The sequence below is a fragment of the Monocercomonoides exilis genome, assembly GCF_001643675.1.
Source record: "Monocercomonoides exilis strain PA203 chromosome Unknown scaffold25-1336746, whole genome shotgun sequence".
NCBI classification, from domain to species: Eukaryota; Preaxostyla; order Oxymonadida; family Polymastigidae; genus Monocercomonoides; species Monocercomonoides exilis.
This window is the reverse complement of record NW_027150570.1, coordinates 471759-486923: the sequence shown is the minus strand read 5'-3', so window position 1 is coordinate 486923 and position 15165 is coordinate 471759. Positions and strand designations below refer to the sequence as shown.

The window sequence follows — 15165 nt, the reverse complement described above, 5'->3', positions numbered from 1 at the left end:
AAAAAGAGGAAAGCAGAGAAATGATTTTGAGAGGAGAGGACGGAGAAGTTGCAGTGGGCGAAGGGAGGCATATGCCTAACGAGAGGAGAGAGAAAGCAGAGTTTGCTGTTACTAATGCTCTGAATGGGTAATTTGAAGATTTTGAGATTAAATTTGTTATTGAAAAAGAAAAATTAATAAAGAATAATTTTTATAATCATAAAAAGCATATAAAAAGACAGTATTTTAAAAATGAAGATATAACAATAAATAAATAAATACCATTGGTGATATACCCGGAACTCGGTGCCAAACCCGGAACTGAATAATTCTTTTGAAAATCAGATAAGTTTATTCATCGTTCAAAAACACTTCTATTTTGTACAATAGAATCCACACATACATTTTCCAGAAATAAATGTTGAATAGGTTAAATATCTTTGTTTTATTGAAAAGTATTTGAAACTCCAAATGCTTCTCTTTCAATTTGTTCTTTTTTTCGCAAATTAACAAGATGCAGAATATTTTGTTGTCTAAAACGAATTGTTTGAAATTTCCGTTAGTCATTTGCTGCTTAAGACATCATCATTACGAAAAGGCCATCTGCAACTTATTTTGAATTATTGATCAAAACCCTTAACCATGGAAAATAAACAGCAACTTTCACCTCTGCAGCTCAGACGTACACTTGCCTTAAGTGAATTTAGAAATATAAAATCGGCAAGCCAAAAAGTTTTCGAAATCAAACGCAAAAATGCTGTCAATTTCAAAACAGCATTTGAATCAGGAGCTATGTCGAAAAGCGCATGGTATCGGGGAATCAAAGCGGAAAAGAATGGCAGAGTTGTTTGAAAAGGTCATCCATTATCGATATCCTTAAGTCAGCTTGAAGCCATTGAAAATCAGGTTATGGCAATGTTATCCAAAGATACGATTGTTCGAGTTAAAGATATTCAATCGATGGTTTTGTTTAATTATCAATTTTAATTTGCATTAGATTTCTTTTCAATATTAATTTAGTGCGTTGATCTGCTGGAAAAAGAATGTGATGAAAAACAAATTTCTCAAACAGCAAACTGCAAATATGTTCACAAACTTATTAAAAGAAGTGAAGTATTACAATCGGCTTTATCCAGACCAATGGAAATGTCAAAAATTTCAGCTCAATCCCCGGAAAATGTTCGAAAATGGTTTTTGGACTTAGCTGAAGTTATCAAAAAGCACAATATTGATTCATCAACAATCTTCAATTTCGATGAAACTTCTTTAAGCTGCGGTGAAACATCAATGAAACTTGTGGTTTGTATGAAAAACCAGATTCCTCATTCTCCGCCTAAACCCCCAAAAGTTCTAATTGCCACATTGTGCTTGTGTAAATGCGCGGACGGATCTTCTCTTCCAAGATTTTTGTTGTGGCCCAGAAAAGAAACTCCAGAAGAATTCTCTTTATTGTCAGCTTTTGATATTCGTTACATTTATTCTTCATCAGGATGAATAATGAATGAGATTTTCAGAGAAATAATGATTGGCTGCTGGATTCCTCTGATTTCCTCCAAAGTGAAACCGACTTCAACAAAAAAAGCTCTTCTTCTGATGTACAATCACAGATCACTTGATGATGAATAAGTGACAAGGGAAGCTGCAAAGAATAATATTATTATTCTGAAATCTCCTCCAAACATGACTCATTTACTGCAGCCATGTGATTCTTATGTATTTTCTCGTTTGAAGTTCACACTCCACAACAAGTTTTGCCCTCCTTCCAAGTTTTCTTTGAGTGCTTATAGATCTGCTCTCGTAAATGCACTTCCTGATGCTGAAGCAGCAGCGATAACTCCTTCTGCTGTGAAAGCATCATATGTCAAAACTGGAGTGTGGCCTATTGCAGCTTCTTCTGTTCTAACAAGAATTTCAGGTTCTATCTCTTCGAAAAGTGAGAAAAATGCAAAGAAAGCTTATTCTAACTCATGGAAAAATGAATTATTCGGAGATTTTTCTCCAAAGAAAGATCTCGAAAATCCAACAGCTAGCGAACATGAATTAGCCCAATCCGTGACTACTGACTTCAAAAAAGTGCAAAAGCTATTATCAGTCAAACAATCACATGTTCGTTCTACAAAAACATCCAAATTATAGAAAGAAACACCTCCTCTCATATCTCAGTTTAATTCGAAAGTGACATCGTTGAAAGAGATTCAACGTCAAATACAGGAAGCTGAAAACAATCTATTAATTCTACGTTCTCAAATGAAAGTATTTTAATCACAATGCACCAACAGTCAACGCTCATCACAAAATTCAAAACGAAGTCATGATGATCTCAAAAAGCTTATGGATTCTTCAAATAATCCTTCGAAGAAAAAAATTCTGAATTGTCGAAAAAGAATAAGGAAAGAAGAAGAAGAAGAAAACGAAACCAATCAAAGCCAAAAAAGACTTCAATTCAGAAAGAAATTGAGCCACCAAAGATCGCTATCTCCTGTTTTTTCAAAAAGAGAGCTTGAAATAAAAAAAATAGTTCATACCAAAACACAAAGTGACAGAAAAGAGAAGTGCTGATTTCTTAATCTGGGTTTTCAAATAAATCAATAATCATCACTGTGCTCTGTCAGAATCCGTTCTTCTTGATTGTTTTATCTTTTTTTCAGTTTTCTTGTTTTCGCATGTCTCATATTCAACATAATTGTTTTCATCAGAAAAACAATGCAGTCCATTTTATTTATTCAAAAAAGAACAAACAAAGATGTGGAATGCAACAAGTTTCAATTAAGCAAACAACGATAATAATATATGTTTGATTATCATTTTTTCCAAATATTTCCTGAATTCATTGAAAATAAATCAAATCATTTTCATTTCAATTTGAAACTCTCCAGATTAGGAAGTCTTTTTTCTAAAGAACCAAACAAAATAATACATTTAATTTCATTTGTTTTCATTTGCTTTCATTCATTAATCGAAAATAATCGATCCAAATGTTGCAAAAATGAAATAAACACATGATAGAGGCTGTACTGAAACTCAAATCAGAGGGACATTCAGTTCCGGGTTTGGCACTGAGTTCCGGGTATTGCACCAATGGTAAATAAAAACCAGAAAAAGTCGAGAAACAAAGCAAACCTGTTCCACAATTGTGCCTTCTAGAACAGCCTCCCCAACTTCACCGAGAACAATAGCGGATCTTGGGTCGACAACACACTTTCATCTTCATCAAATATTGAAGTTTTTTCAATCACCACTCACCAAATCAATCTTTTCAGCACAAAAACAGCATTTTCTTCTTCTTCTTCTGCTTGTCCGTTGTTGAAAATAAACTTTCTTTCTTTTTCTTTGAAATTTCTGAATTTAACCAAAAATTATTTCTTTTTTCTCAAATAACTCATGAAATGCTCTGCTCTTCTTCACCTCCTTCACAACACATAACATTCTTCTTCTTCTTCTGCTGCTGCTGTCCCTTCAGCCATCTCTTCGCATTCTCCCTCCTCCACTCTTCCATCGCATCCACCAGCTCCATCCAATTCACATATACAAACGCTTCTTCCGCATCCGCTTCTGCTTTTCTTTTTCATTCACCTTCTGCTTCTCTCCCAAATCATTCCTGTCTAAATGTGCAAGTTCATTCGTATGTCCCAGTTGCTTTTGTGCCATTCAGCTGTTGCTGTGAATTCAACCTATATACAAAGGCAATTGACTGCTCGTTCCTCACACATAAGTTGCACTTTCCTATCAAAAACAGAGCTTCTCATGTTTCTTTGACAAAACATCAGTTTCTTCATTAAAGACTGAAAACATTTGAGTTCAGTTGATACAATTTTGAGTTGTTTCGGAGGAATGGTGTTGTCAATTCTTCTTTTTCTCCCCGTCCTTCTTCTTCCTCTTATTCTTCCTCCTGCTCATCATCGTCATCTTCTTCTTCCTCTTTTTCTTATTTTTCTTCCTCCATTTCTTTGTTTTCTTCTGTTTCTTCAACGCTGCAAAGCTATTTCCTTCTGTTAAATCTGCTTTTATCTCTGAAAGTGCTCAATTTTTTTGTGAAATGTACCAGAATGATTGATTTGGTAGTTATTCGAAGAACAAGAAGTTAAAGATGAAGAAGAAGATCTTCAGGGAATCAAAAATATCGAATAAATTCTATATGAAGATTTTCTGCACATTACAACCTCATCCTCTGTTCCAGCGAATAATGCTTTGACGATATTGTCCAAAGACGAGGGTGAGGTGACAAAAATAAAAACTGCTCACTCCAATTTAGGTGATGCTCTCAGCTCTATTCTCATCGTCTTGCTCTGCAATGAGGAGATTGGTCATTTCAACAATACCTCAAGTTCTATTCTTTGAAAAGGTTTCAGATAGAAATATCTTCACAATATATAGAGAAATATGAAATACATGCATGCTGATATTTGTATATTATAAAATAAAAATTTGCATTTCTTTGGCCATCTAATTGCAAAATTTTGTTTGAAGAATTACAAAATCGATTCATCCCTCCGTTGTCTGTTGCCACCACAAAAAATGATATTTCTTATTCAACTGGAAGATTTCATTCATCTTAATATCGTTTTATTGATGAAATTTTCCGTTCAAATAACACTTTTCGATCATTAAATCCATAACAACAATCCCAAGAATATTTAGCGTTATCTCTTTTCAAAATAACAAATCAAAAATACTAATGCAAATAATGAGGGTATGATCACATGCATTTATGTGACAATTTAAATATTTTATTTTTCTTATATTTCATCTGTCCAAACTAATGAAAATCCAAAATTAATGATAGAAATATCATTATTTTCCGAATGCAATATATTTTTGAAAATGCAGAAAACAGACAATTCAAAAATGGTTATTGGTGTGCAGCTGTCGTATCAATTGAATTCTTGTTTGTTGCATTATTTATTGATTTATTTTTTGAAGGATTATTTTTCGAGGTGGAGCATTGCAATGAAGATGATAAGAAACACAAAATCGAAGAATTAAATTCGTTGATTGACGAAATGAATAAGGAAGAATTCAGACATATTTTCACGAAAGAGCTGTTCAATAAAATTGAAAAAATGATTGAAAAAAAGAAATTATCATTTGAAAATGCAGCAATGGTTTGAAGCATGTGGGTAGTGTGAAGAAATTTAAATGCTTTTTGTTTTATTCTTTTGATGAGTCATTATTGGTCAAAAGAATGGGAGATATGATTACTGAAGAAGATAAGAAAAAAGAAGAAATGAACGAAAAGTTTCTGGTTGATCTCTGTGAATGTTATATTTTGTTAAAAGACAGAACTATTTCAGTACTGCCTTGTGCGTGTGTGCTTTTTCTTCTGAAAGCTGCATCGAAGAAAGAGGAAAATGAGGAAACTCAAAAAGAAGTGAAAATTGCTTTGATGGCTTTGAGCGTTAATGAATATTACGTACCATGGGTGCTTAACCCGCACCCTGGTGCAAAACCCGCACCCTGCAAATTTCTTGAAAATAGAGATATTTTTTTTTGCTTATCACAGTTGTTCATTGATAGTGAATTTGATTGAAACTTATTCAAAAAAATTATATATTTTATTTTTTTTATAAAAAGACTTTCAAAAAATTGGATTTATAATATTTTTATTTGGAAATGAACTTTATCTATATTTACAGAAAAAGAAAAAAAGAAGAGTTCAAAAAATATGTGCATGCTTGTTTGTTAATGTGTTTTCAAATATCTTTATTAGTTTTTTGAATTTGAATTATTCAGCAACAAATTTCACTTTTTATTTGATTGATCAATTCCATTAAAATGTGAAAAACGAATCGAAAGTTCAGTAGCTGCATTGATAGAGGTTTGTGAAAATTGTTTCAAATGTTTTTCAATGATAACTTGCTTTTATTATATATAATTTTGAATATTTAATGTTAATATCGATGTACACGATAACTTTGATTGATTTGTGTTTCATTTATATTTGATTGGAGATAGAAATGTTTTTTGTATTATTTTATAACTTTTTTCAATGAAGATAATTATTTTCATAATTTTCAAACACTTTCATTTTTATTCACTTTATTATTTTTATGTTTTTGAAATCAAATTTCGAATTGTTGTTTTTCACTGATCAGGAAACATTCTGCAACTTTCAATATAATCATCAAAATTTCATATTATCATTGGCTTGTTGAAAGTATTTATCATGTGAATAATTTCAAATTGCATGTGTTTTCCAAATTTTAAATTTCATTAAAAATTAGTGATCATGCAATTGAATGTGGCTGAATTGTCACAAATGCAGATTTTTCATTTGAAAATTGTTATTTTATTTATTTAACATATTTTCATTTGTCAGTTCATATTCTTTTCTTCTCATTTCACTTGCATTTTAGAGCTCTTTTCAATTCATTTTTTTTGGAATATTTTGCTTTTGGAAAGCAAAGACAGTCCAATCATATCATTCAAATTTCTTGAAACAATTTAATATTTATCATTCTTAAATAATGATTTGCAAAAAACATTTGTTGCCAGGGATAAACGTATTTTCATGAAAATTGTGAGCTAATTTTCATATTGAACTATTTTAATAACATTTTGGAAATTTTTTCACATTTTTAAAGTTATATCGATGAATGTCTAATTTATTTTTCTTCTAATTTAATATTTTTTCCGTTATCATCCTTATTGAAAAAAGTATTTTTATTTTTGTCAGTGAGATTATCATTTTGAATACGACAGTTCAGGTTAAATATAACTTGGTGATAGAATGAACACTGAATCAAAGATTAAAAGTATTCCATCACAATCATTGTTAAAAAATAGCTATTCTGAAAACAACAGTTTTGTAAAGAAAATATCATTAAAAACAAAAAGCTCATAATTTGCAAATCTGACATCTTTGTGACAAGTGAATAAAACATTCATATGCTCAACAGCATTTATACGCAGAACGTAAATAACAATTTTGAAAACAATAAAATAACCAAAAATAATCTTCAAAAAAACCAGTATCACCAAAACTCACAAAAGAAAAATATTAGAACTTGACCAACATCAACAATAAATATGTAATAACAATTAAACCATGGAAACAATTTATCAAATATTAAATATCCAAAACAAATTAATAAATGAATAACTTGGTTGAATAATTCAAATAAAAAAAAGATGAGTTATATAACACAATAATAAGCAATAATATAATAAACACAAAGCTGTAATAGAAAAACATTTGAAACAATTTTCACAAACCTCTATCAATGCAGCTACTGAACTTTCGATTCGTTTTTCACATTTTAATGGAATTGATCAATCAAATAAAAAGTGAAATTTGTTGCTGAATAATTCAAATTCAAAAAACTAATAAAGATATTTGAAAACACATTAACAAACAAGCATGCACATATTTTTTGAACTCTTCTTTTTTTCTTTTTCTGTAAATATAGATAAAGTTCATTTCCAAATAAAAATATTATAAATCCAATTTTTTGAAAGTCTTTTTATAAAAAAAATAAAATATATAATTTTTTTGAATAAGTTTCAATCAAATTCACTATCAATGAACAACTGTGATAAGCAAAAAAAAATATCTCTATTTTCAAGAAATTTGCAGGGTGCGGGTTTTGCACCAGGGTGCGGGTTAAGCACCCATGGTATGAGCATTTCCATTTCCTTTTTGGTGTTGTTGTCATTTTTCTTGTTTCTTATAAGATTATATGGCAAAAACAGTATTTTAAGGAAATAACAGAAATTATCAAATATCATCAGGAGCACCGCAATCTTACTCGACTTGCCTATCAGTCAGCGTGGCGGTTTTTAATAAACCGATTGGACAATGGCAAAAGTTTGGAAGAAGTGATTACGAATGAGTTGTGTTTTGGAGGAGAAGCAGCAAGAGAACTTGAAGAGCTGACAAGGTGTGTTGATTGGAAAAGTGAAAAAGATGAGAATGAAAGAACAGAAGTGACTATAATCAGGAGATGGATCTATGTATTTTTTGATTTCTTTCACTCATGCAGATCATGGAATGAGGAATTTATTGGACTTATCGGAAGCATTGTTCAGATGCTTCAAGCGTCAAGAGATAATCACAATGAAATTCATGCTAAATGCATTCATTCCATAAGAGAAGCAGCAAAAAAGAGAAATATGGAAATTGATGCATTTGTGAACGAAGAAACCATAAAGTTATTCATTGACGAAATGAAACGATCGACTTTGAAAGGTTATACTGTTTGTGGTTGCTTGGATTTCTTTTTGAATGTGTCAAAAAGATTGAAAGAAAAGACGTTTCGCAAAGCTGGAATAGAGAGAAAAAAGGCTTCCAAAAGGAAGATATTTGAAAAGATGGAAGAAAAGGGATGTGAAGATTGCATTGGGAGTTTTCATAAAACTTTTGACGTTTTGAAAAGACCAATTTGGGGAAATGAATTATCGTTGAATATTTCTGATTATTTTGTGAATATTTGATAAAATGAGATATAGTTCGCTTTGCAGGTCTGAATTTCATCAAAGTGAAAATTTTGGAATCATTTTTCAAAATTTGCAACAAAAGCAAATTTAATAAAAATTATTATTATATAGTCAAAACCGGATATAATCACGTCGAATATAATCACATTCGCCCATAGTCACATTTTTCGATGCACCGACATTTTTTGCTTGTTTTTCATTCATTTTTTCCTCGCATATAATCACAGGGATGACAATATATAATCACATTTTTAATTATTATGGGTGACTTTTTCAATGAAAAATCGATTTTTTGATCAAAAATCTCAATTTTTCGCGTTTTCAAAAATGTGCTCAAATAAGTTAAAATAATATGCATTTTCGCAAAAAATTAATTACGCAAGTGAAAAATGCGTTTTTATGAAGAATTTTCAAAAATGAAAAAATCGACTCAAAATTAATTAATTAATTAATTAATTTTTATTTTTTTCTGTGTAAAGCAGCATCGTGTATTATCACAATCTGATATAGTTACAAAAAGTTGTGCAAAAACCGATGTGATTATATGCGGTTTAGACTGTATTTTATTTTTCATCTCCATTTTTTGACCAAAAAATAGGCATAAGGCCACTTTTCGGGTGCCTAAACATTTAAAAATTAGCTTTATGAAAAGGCTAAATGTTTTTGAGTGAACTTTCATCAACACTCTTTGGTGATAATAATATGTTTTTTTTTATTATTTAACTTTTTGGGGTTTTCTTTCTCAAAAACAACTGTCCTCTAATTGAAATTTTGAATAATTTTTTTGAAAAATTAATTAAATAATATAAAAAGACATTTTAAAGTTTTATAATTTAGCTGATCCTTCTTGAAATCATGCTTTCGTTCAAGTTTTGATCAAAATTTTTTCTCAATGGGATTTAGAAAAAATGAACTTCTATAGTTGAAACACACAGAACATGACGATATTTCAAAGAAAATAAATTTTTTACTCAAAATCCCATTGAGAAAAATAAATTCGATCCAAACTCGAACGAAAGTTTGATTTCAATAAGGATCAGCCATATGACAGAACCACAAATACTCCATAGGAGAGCCCTGATCCTCACTATGATTTTTTGGAGCTTTAAGGCTAGCAGAGCTGGAAAGAATGAGAAGAGAGACAACGATATTCAAAGTTAACTCTATCCAGACACAAGTCCGAACCAAGACTTCGGGAGGTGAGGTTGTCAAAGTTACAGTACGGAAACATCCCAATCCACGTATCGATGCAATGGAGGCGCTCCAACTTTGGATGGACTATGCAAAGACAACTTTTCAGAATGAACATGTGTGGTTCAATATCAGTGAGAGGCAACCTACAAGCTTGCAGAGGATCAAAGAAGAATTAGTGGCTGTCCTGAGAGAGAACGGAATACCAGAGACTTTCACGTCGAACTCGATAAGACACGCAGTGATTTCACACTTTGCAAAACAACAAGATGCAGATTGGAAAGCAATCAATGCGTGCGCGAGATGGGCACCAGGTTCGAGAGTGACCCAGGAATATTATGCACGGTAACCGGTGCAAATCACAAAATGGATCCTGGAGACAATCGGCGGATCAGTACCCCAGAGGGGAGAAGATTGCAAGCCAGATAAGAGTGGAGTATCGAAGGAGGGGAGGCTCGAGATAGCAGATGCTGAATCGAAAGATCGCACCGAGGAATTACCAAAAGCGGGATTTGAAGAATGGAAGAAACTTTCGAGAAAGCGATCGAAAAGAAGAGAGAGTCTTCTGAGGGAAGAAGGAAAGAAAAGGGAGACAGTTCAACTTCGAGGCTCTTCACACTGACAACCGAGTCGTCAGAAGACTCCCTCCATAATCCCCAGCAGCATCTGTGAGTTGACTGGAGAGAAGGACACAACTCCACTGAAGAAGAGAGGAAAGGATCGGAGGAAGCGCAGTGGAAGAAGGATAGGTCAGATAGGTGATGAAACTGAAGAGGCAAGGGCCAAATCTATGTAGCCTCAAAGATATCCCAAGAGGGAGCGGGTATAGAGCAGGGATGTCGCACCATCACCCGAACGCTCTCAACTCATCCTCCACACCAGAGCGTGCTAGGAAAAGGGTTTTTGATCACGTGTACTGAGATAGAAGGGATTTCGATACTCATTAGATGAGTAAACTTGCTCCATGCGTTCGATAATTCGCTCAATCACTAATTCAGTTGAAAACAGCTGGACCACAGAAATCATGAAAGCATTCGTCACTTAGAAAAATTCTATTTATTCTTTAAGATTATGTATTTATGTGTACTGAAATTTTTATAAACCTTCCACAAAAACTGACAATATTTTTAACATTCATGCTGTTATATGACAATTGGAAAAAAAATAACCAAAACAAATATTGTTTTCCCACAAAACAAATAAATCAAATATTTTAATGTTTGAAAAGATATTTTTATTGCTGAATCATCATTGTCGAAGTTTATTTGTTGATTATGATTTTTGGATTTTGTTTGTTCCAGTCTCGAAAAGAACAGATGCAAAAGCCGCACGACCTTTTTGCATATTTCTTCCATCCTAAAAATAAAAATAAAAATAAATAATTTGTTTTGCTGAATGTTTCAATTTTGACTCACTAAAAATGAACAAAAATCGGAAAAATTGGAAAAAAAGAACTTTTCAATCAAAACGAAAAAAAAACGCTCTCAACCTCAAAATGTGATTTACAAAATGCTATTTGACTACACAATGAAATAAACAAAAAGAAACACGCAAAATGTCTCGTGAATGAAATCATTAGATGAATTGTGAAATAAAAATAATTTCAAAATTATTGTGTTATTTTGAAATTACCCAATAATTTTGAAATTGTCAATGGAAAATTTGAAAATTTTGGGGAATTATGCAATAACTCAGGAGGACAAAATTTTTTATGTGAAAAAATATATTATACATATACATGAAGTTATTCAAATCATATTTTCGAAAAATTATCTATTGTTTTTTATTATTATTAATTAAAGAAAAAATTTTTTAACAAGATTGTTATGAAATAATGAACGATTTTTCGAAACAAGCTTTGGAATACAATTTTGTTCCTTACAAATTAATTGTTTTTAATGTTTGAAGGTTTTAACAGCAATTTTTTTTTCCAGATGATTGATAAGGGTCAAATTTATAGGGTCAACTTTTTAATGGGGCTTATTCCTTTATTGGCACTTTTTATTTTCGACAACAAAAAGCTGAAAAGTGTGAAATGGCTTTCAGCATTTGGATAACCGATTTTAACAAAGTTGATTCAATTTATTGCAGGCTTGTTTTTAAATTTTTGTTTATTATTTAACGAGATATTACGTTTTTTTGATAAATTTGAATTGGTTTTCCCCACTCAACCAAGCATTTCCAGAAAATGAAAAATACTGTTTTCAAAAGCACAAACAGTTATCTAACTGTTTTCTAATTCTTTTTTTTGGCAAACAATTTTTTCGTGTTATTTTTGCATTTCATTTTTTTAACAACATGCTAACATAAAACTGATTGTTTCTCTGTAAATATATTGAAATGATAAAAATAAAAATATAATATGTAAAACAAATACTCTAATAATGAAATGTTGTAAAAATAAAACATTAATTTCTTATATTTGTCAAGAACAGTCAAATGGCTCCAACAATATTTGACCTTCGATCATACTTTTGTGACATTGTTAAGTTCTTGACAAATATAAGAAATTAATGTTTTATTTTTACAACATTTCATTATTAGAGTATTTGTTTTACATATTATATTTTTATTTTTATCATTTCAATATATTTACAGAGAAACAATCAGTTTTATGTTAGCATGTTGTTAAAAAAATGAAATGCAAAAATAACACGAAAAAATTGTTTGCCAAAAAAAAGAATTAGAAAACAGTTAGATAACTGTTTGTGCTTTTGAAAACAGTATTTTTCATTTTCTGGAAATGCTTGGTTGAGTGGGGAAAACCAATTCAAATTTATCAAAAAAACGTAATATCTCGTTAAATAATAAACAAAAATTTAAAAACAAGCCTGCAATAAATTGAATCAACTTTGTTAAAATCGGTTATCCAAATGCTGAAAGCCATTTCACACTTTTCAGCTTTTTGTTGTCGAAAATAAAAAGTGCCAATAAAGGAATAAGCCCCATTAAAAAGTTGACCCTAAAAAAGTCGCCAAGAATCAAAATATTTACCGATTGGAGAAAGTAATGAAACACTCAGTGTACATTATTTATCATCAATATTCAAAATTTCACAAACGAGAAAGATTATCTATGATAAACTTCAACATCCAAAAAAACTTGTTCTCGATATTAATTTTTTATGTTATTTTTTGATTAATTTAAATATTTGTTTTCTGGTGACATAAGATTTGTTGCATTTTATCACGAAAGTTTCTGAACAAGATATATGAGGGACAATGTGTTTCACAAGTTTGAACGTTGAAAAACTATTCAGATTTGAAAAAACTTGTTCATTCATTTTCACTGTTTATATTGGTTTGAGCAATTCAAATGAAAAATACTTCTCTCAAGGTGAAAAAGAATTGAATAACATTCAAATTCAAGGAAAAATAAAATGGATGCAACAGAAAGTTAGTCATTTTCATTATGGAAATGGATTGGTTGCGCATCGCAACAAGGAGGTGCACTTTATGTCCAAGACTGTGAAAAAACCGTTTTGAAATTGAAAATTCGTCTTTTCCTAAATGTAATGCTTTTTCCGCAAGATGTGGAAGAATATATGCAATGAATATCGCTGAATGTATTGTGCTCCAGGCAACATTAACGCAATGTTCTACAGAAAAAGCAAGTTCAGATGGTTGCGGTGGTGAAGGAATTCAGTTTGAAAATATCAATACACATCCAGCGATTTATGATTACTCTTTTCAAAATTACTCTTTCGGCAACTACGGAGGGGCAATTGATCTGCGCGCAAAGAGAACCGAGAGGCAGAAGAAATGTGTTATTAATTTGTTTATTTTTCAACTGCAGTGCGCTTAACTCTTCAGGTTCTGGAGGTGGCGCAATTGAGCATTGGCTTTCAATGGACAATGTCTTAATAAATAACTGCATATTCTGCAACTGCTTTTCGATGACAGCAGGAGGTGTTGTTGGGTCGCAAATCAATGCAGTAAAAAAAGGAATATTATTTTTCTATTATTTTTTCCACAATGACTCATACGTTAAATGAAAACATGATATTGTTCATCAAGGCTCTTCAGCTAATCACATTCATCCAAACTGTTATTCAAACAGACAAATAGAAAACAGAGTTAGCGCAAACTCGGGTTCAATCATTGACAAAAGTGAATGGCTTAATGATGCTGGAGGAAGAACCAGATTTGTTTCTTCAACTGCAGCACAGCCAAATTCCAAAGGCACTTTTTCATGTTTCAATCAATGAAAGCTATCCGCTTTCACTATCAGCCATTGTTTCACTTAACTTATTCCAGGTTGTACAAATGAAGTCCAGATATTAGCAAAAACAATGACAGAAATAAGAAGTGAAGACATCGATGACAATTCTTATGTGAAATATGGACAAAGTGGTGTGAGTGCAATTGTCCAAACAAAAATTGAAGCAGCCATTGTTTCTCATATTTCAGTCTTAACAGTAATTTGCTCTTGTGCATGGCTCAGAAGAAGCGAATATTTTTGACTCAAGAATATTTGAGAAGAATGGAACTTATAATGTTGGGACAGGAGGCTGCACAACTCTTTTCTCACTAAGTCTACAGTTTTCTGGGAACCCTCCATGAAAGTTCCGTTAGCTATAGCTCCTTTATCATCTGATAATGTTCTACTGAAAAATGTCAACGATGTGTGAGTATTGCTGATTGAATTACTTCGGATAACGGTCATTATTATAATTTCACAACATCTGGGCCTGCTTTCTGTAGCATATGTCTTATCTTCCCTTTTTATTCCATACCTGATGATACCATCTCTTCTCCATATCTTCTTTGGGGAAAATTGAATGTTTAATCAAATTTCAGTCAATCCAACAGAAAAACAATTTTCAAACAATCATCATCATCATCTTTTCTTCTTCTTCTTCCTCCTCCTCCTCATTTTTTATTCTTTTTCTTCAACATTTCATGCCTTTTTAAAGGAAATCTTATGAAAGAAAACAATGCTTTCTCAAAATTCGGGATATATTTATTTCATTCGAACAATTCTTTGAATGAAAATGACTGCGATAAAAAACAAGAGATAAAAGAGAAAGAATGCAACAATGAAGATGACAACACTGATGAAAATGTTTGATGAGAAGTCATTTGATCAATCCCTTTTAATAATGGCTCAAAGAACTGCAACATGTTATTTATGACCAATTCTTTCTACTTCAGATGAAAACTTTGTTGAAAAAAAGCAAATAGCGATGTGTCTCTGTAAGATATAATTACTTCTCCCTCTTCAATATCATCGTCTCGTGAAACTTCATGACTCACTGTCTGTCCCACAGCAGCGTCCAAATGCATATCGACACGTCTTCCTCATTCCTTTTCAGCTGCAGCCTTAGCAGTACAACCAGCAGCCGTTCCATTTGACATAGAGCCGAATGCCCTTCTTTCTTTGAGATTTCATAATAGACAGTCTCCTAAACGTATCTCAGCCAGACAAATGCTCTCATCCATTTTCATTCAGTCGCTATAGAAAGCACACTCACCTTGAATTGCAGTTCCTTCTCACACTCTTTGAAATCACTCTGTATTCATTCAACATTCGAGAAACTCTCCAGTGAGTTGATTTGCACAT

The 15165-nt window shown here is 31.7% G+C and overlaps 2 protein-coding genes across 2 annotated transcripts; both read left to right on the top strand.

Annotated features, from left to right (window-relative positions):
• Positions 1-1659: 1659 nt before the first annotated feature.
• Positions 1660-2115, top strand: MONOS_15384 (uncharacterized protein; the record flags this gene model as incomplete). The annotated part of the gene is made up of 1 exon (XM_067868255.1): positions 1660-2115. One exon carries the CDS (start codon positions 1660-1662, stop codon positions 2113-2115), a length of 456 nt encoding a protein of 151 aa, XP_067726571.1.
• Positions 2116-9541: 7426 nt separating this feature from the next.
• MONOS_15853 (uncharacterized protein) lies at positions 9542-9952 on the top strand (the record flags this gene model as incomplete). Its single annotated transcript, XM_067868754.1, has 1 exon — positions 9542-9952. One exon carries the CDS (start codon positions 9542-9544, stop codon positions 9950-9952), a length of 411 nt encoding a protein of 136 aa, XP_067726570.1.
• Between the last annotated feature and the right edge of the window lie 5213 nt (positions 9953-15165).